General features: G+C 48.0%; 1 protein-coding gene across 1 annotated transcript in view; it reads right to left on the bottom strand.

The window, feature by feature from the left end:
• The window catches only part of sap30l (sap30-like), a 5190-nt gene extending 2926 nt beyond the window's left edge, over positions 1-2264 (bottom strand). The window contains exon 1 of the mRNA XM_056445731.1: positions 1938-2264. Coding sequence (XP_056301706.1) covers positions 1938-2123 — 186 coding nt within the window. The 5' untranslated portion in view covers positions 2124-2264. The remainder of the gene's footprint in view (positions 1-1937) is intronic.
• Between the last annotated feature and the right edge of the window lie 2736 nt (positions 2265-5000).

The raw sequence follows: 5000 nt of genomic DNA, 5'->3' as shown, positions 1-5000 counted from the left end.
ACATCACTGATGGACAGAAAGAGAGAGAGAGTGTGTGTGTGTGTTGGCAGAGTGAATACAGGCCTGCCTTTACATTAAAACACACACACACACACACACACACACACACACACACACCTGTAGACTTTGACTTCAGGTATGGTTGGTGAATGAGCAGACTGGTGTGTGTTAGCTGCAGACGTGATCATGAGGCTGTTTGTGCAGAGTTTGAAGTAACCAATCAGAGAACAGGAGAAGCGCGTCACTTCCACCACTGTAATACAGCACATTAATAACGAGATCCAAAGATGATTGAGCAATATTGAGTTAAATTAAGCCGTCTCGCGGCCCGGATCACTCTAGTGCAGTGTTTCCCAACCCTGTTCCTGGAGGCACACCAACAGAACATATTTTGGATGTCTCCCCTATCTCACCCATTCACTTCAGGTGTTGGAGTCTCTTCTGATGTTCTGCTGAGGTGATTCAGGTGTGTTGGATTAGGGAGAGCTTGAAAATGTGTACTGTTGGTGTGCCTTCAGGAACATGGTTGGGAAACACTGCTCTAGTGGTTGAGAATCTCTAATGTAGTGGACTCAGACACGGCGCTGAACGAATGTTGCAACGACACCTAGCGCAAGCTCTGTGATTGGTCAGCTTCGTAGCGCTGACGAATGTGGGCGGGACCGAGAGCGGTGTGAGCCTGATGGAGCGAGTGTTTATAGGTGTGGAGTCCTGTGATGGAGCTCCAGGTGGAGACTGCTGTATTGGGTTTAGCTCATGATTAGAGTTGCTGCACGTCTGCTGGTTCCTGCCGCTGATGTCGACCAGTTTGGCATTGTAGGATGTCTAATGTGAAACATCACGATGTACGATGGCAACGTCGGAGGTGGCTGTGAATTAATTAATAATGAATAATTAGTTCATAACGAATGTATTATTTGTAGCATAGCGTTTCAACTAGCTGACCCGCGTGGCCTTTGTTTTACCCATAAACCAATCATAAATAAATAAAGATAAGCTACACACAGATGACCACCTGTCAGTCACTGTTCAGCAGGACTCTGCAATAGGCAGAGCGATCGTGTCGTTATAATGGCGTCCACACACAACAGTATCTGACATTTACACTAAAATTAAAGAAAGCGAAAGACTGAAGCAGTGTACTGACGCTGTGACACGTTACCTGATAGACACAAGAGCGAAGAGTCGTCAGATAGAGACGAGATTAATTAAATATCACCTTTAATAACTATAGCGAGACGCCATCCAGCGGGACATCCTTAATAAACTGCCCCACATGTGCTGCTCTCTGGGCTGACTGCTGGAACTCAGACGCTGCAGCACATGACAGAGTGTGTGTGTGTGTGTGGTCACGTGATGTGCATTTTCAGCGGTATAGGGTGGACGGAGGGCTGTTCAGGAATGCTAGGTGAATCGCCCGAGTGGATGTGGATCGTTTTCGTTCTATAATGGCAACCCTAAGAGGAACATAACCCCCTCACTGCCAGCTAGTGTTACAGAAGAGTTACTGCAGAGCAACACAAACAGCAGCAGGAGTATAAATGCAGGACTACACACGCAGGGCAGGCGCTGTGGGTCAGGCCGATCACTGGTCATGAGTATTGTGGCTAAAGCGTCGCACTGACGTCATCAGTCACCGTCCCTCAAACGCGGAAGCAGATGGCCAGACTCTGACTGAAGATGACCAAAACACCGTTTGTTCCGCGGAGGAACTGCTCAGCTGCAGATACACACACACACACACACACACCGGCTACAGGCGGACTTGAAGACTTCTGTCCCCGAGGGGCGGGCCTTCCGTAGCCTCACCCCGACTGACTGGAGACGCCAGCGGTCCACTTCAGGAGTTTAGACGACACACACACACACGCACACACACACGCACACACACGCACACAGAAAGAAAGTGACGAACACACACACACACACACACTTACGCTCTTGTCGATGTCCAGCTTGAGTTTCCTCTGGGAGATGCTCTTCTGGATCCTCTTGCTGAAGGACGCGTTCCCCGCCGGCCGCCCGCACCGCTCCGCGTCCTCTATCAGACAGCAGCTCTGCCCAAAGAACGGCGGCGCGGGCGGCCCGTCATGGCTGTCCTCCTCCGTGCTGAAGCCGTTCATCCCGGACACCGAGCGGAGGATCACAGACCCGCGCTGAAGAGCCGCTACTGACCCACCGAGCGCGGAAAACACCGTTACCGAGCGGACACCGCCGCCACAATACGCATACAATGAAACACGTCCTGCCAGACGGCGGAAGTCGTATCCTCGAAAGTCTATTGGTTGATCTCGCGATAGGGCGGGTCTCCGAGGCTGCGTCTGGTCTTCTAATTGGCTGCCGCGGCTGTCCGTCAAACTACTCTTCCTGCTCTCCCGCTGCTGCGTCACGAGCACGCGCTGAACTCCACAAAGTCAAACGCGAAATCTGACGGTAAAAAACAGCTGATTCTGGATCAGATCACGGATAAACACGAGCACGGAGAGCAGATGGTCCGTCAACAACAGCAGTTTACCACAGTAAACATGCAGCCACACTAATGAAACAGCTGTGTACACTTCATTATAGACATCATTCTGACAGCCTGTCCTCTGAAATGTGACTTATAATGAGCCCTCAGTGTTTCCCTCATCATCAGCTCTTCATCAGTCTGTCTGTGCTGATTCAACTCATCGAGTTCACTGAGATACAGCAACAGCACATCATGTTATAAACTGCAAACTGAAGTGATTTGTCCGCTACACACACAGATATCAGTTTGATCATACAATACTCCCTCATTCAGTTCAGTTTGCGGCAGAAGATGACACTAACGACACTCCAGAACCCTGAGTCTCTCCTCTGCTGAACACAGAGGCAGATACTGTGAAGAATGCTGGATATCAAACAGTATTTCTGGTTCCTGCTGTGGAAGTCGATGTCTGATGATGATCCAGCATATCTGCCTGTGTTCAACAGGAGAAACTCGAACACTTGACTGGGAGTAAATGATGAGGAGATGTATTATTGTGGGCTGAACTGTGCCTGTTATAATAATAATGATTTTTTTACTAAACATAAACACGTGATTAAGACTAAATTAAGAGTTTTTTCCTCTGTATTGAACATTTAAGCAGTGTTGGAAAGAGTACCGAAGAATCATCCTCAAGATAAGAGAGTACCATTACTAATGTAGTGCGAGTAGAGTATCTGCTGTATTACTCACAGTATGAGTAAAGAGTAACCCATTTAAAACTACTCAAGAGCAGCGAGTATTAAGCTGGGAAAGATTGATGTGTGTGTGTGTGTGTGTGTGTGTGTGTGTGTGTCATCAGACAGTAAACATCCGTCATCTTCTCATCAGTGACATTCAGTTTGCTGCATGTGTTGAGGTGGTTCAGTATGATGTGCTTTACCTGCTTTGTGTGATGTGATTGGACAGGATTGATTTTTCTGACCCCCATAGACAGGAGATATTACAGTAGTGTCTGCAGGATGAAGGACAGTAGTGGAGTAACAGTACTGATACTGCAGTGAACATGTGCTCAAGGGAAAGTAAAAGTAGACATTTATAAAACTACCGAGTAAAGTACAACTCCTGAGGACAACAGCTCTGTTACAGTATAGTAGTCTAGTGTTTATAATGTTAAGTTACACCTCTGATCATTAAAGGCCCTCCACTGCACACGCGTCCGTCAACACTGCTGTTCAGAGTCAAACACACACTCACAATAATGCAGAGTTTAATTTCTGAAGAGTTCCTATAAAAGCAGAGCTCCAGCCGTGATGAAGAGCAGGAGCGCAGACACACACTCAGTGTTTACTCTGAATGATGATGATGATGAAGCGTCGAGACAGAAGATCATCAGATCTGCACATTCATATACTCTAATAATTTAAGATCAGCAGTGAACATGATCAATGCTTCAGTATAAAAATACACTCGCTCCATTACTGACAGCGTCTGCAGGTCACTCACACACACACACACACACCCAAAAAATATAGTCTCTGCACAGCCGAACACCACAGATCATCTGTAAAAATATTCAACATCTGAAGAAAGGTAGAAAAGTGGAGCAAAAGGCACAGGAGTGACACACACACAAACACACACACTCACTCTCACTCTCTCCAGCACTGTTAAGCACACTCACCCATACACACACACTCTTCAGCACTGAACACACCTGTGTCTACTACAGCAGAAAAGGTAGGTGTGTGTGTGTTAATATAACAGATGATGATGATGATGGAGAACTGAAATAACACAGTCTGCTGCCGCTGGAGATTCTCACACACTCCCTGGGGTGTGGAGCGGTGAACACACTGATGATGACTACTGGAGAAACTGCTGCATTTAAACACTCTGAGTGTGTGTGTGTGTGTGTGTGTGTGTGTGTGTGCAGCAGTGAGAGTGTGTTGATGATGGAGAAGAGGATCATGGGAAACTCTGCTTCAGATCTGCTTCTCCTTAGTAAAGGCACAGGAACGTCTCTCAGTCCGTCAGGAGTGCATCTCCGCACACACGCACACGCACACGTTACACGCGCTGGTTGAAGGAGTCCAGCACGCTGCTGTTGGTGTTCTGGAAGACCCACTGCTGGCTGGAGGACGAGGCGTCGCAGGAGCTCATGAGGAGCCGCTTCTGTGCTGCGTCTGCAGACACACAACTGTTGCTGATCGGGTGGAAGAGACTGCGGTCCTGCAGAGACACAACAAGAGTGTGTGTGTTACTGCCACTCTAATCCTGACACAGAGTGTGTGTGTGTGTGTGTGTGTACAGGTGTTGGACAATGACACTGAAACTGAAGGTCTAGTGTTTGAGCACAGTAGTTGATCAGTCTGCTATAGCTCCTCCTCCTCAGTCCAGCATCAGCTGCTGTAGCCCCTCCTCCTAAGTGCTGTAGCTCCTCCTCCTCAGTGTAGTGATTGACAGACAGGAGTCCTGCACAGTGTCCAGAGGGATTCTGAGCGGTTCTTCTTCAGAATAGTGTTCAGCTCACTACTGATGCTGCTGG

The sequence above is a fragment of the Danio aesculapii genome, chromosome 21 (genome assembly GCF_903798145.1).
Source record: "Danio aesculapii chromosome 21, fDanAes4.1, whole genome shotgun sequence".
NCBI classification, from domain to species: domain Eukaryota; kingdom Metazoa; phylum Chordata; class Actinopteri; order Cypriniformes; family Danionidae; genus Danio; species Danio aesculapii.
This window is presented reverse-complemented; position numbering and strand designations above follow the sequence as displayed.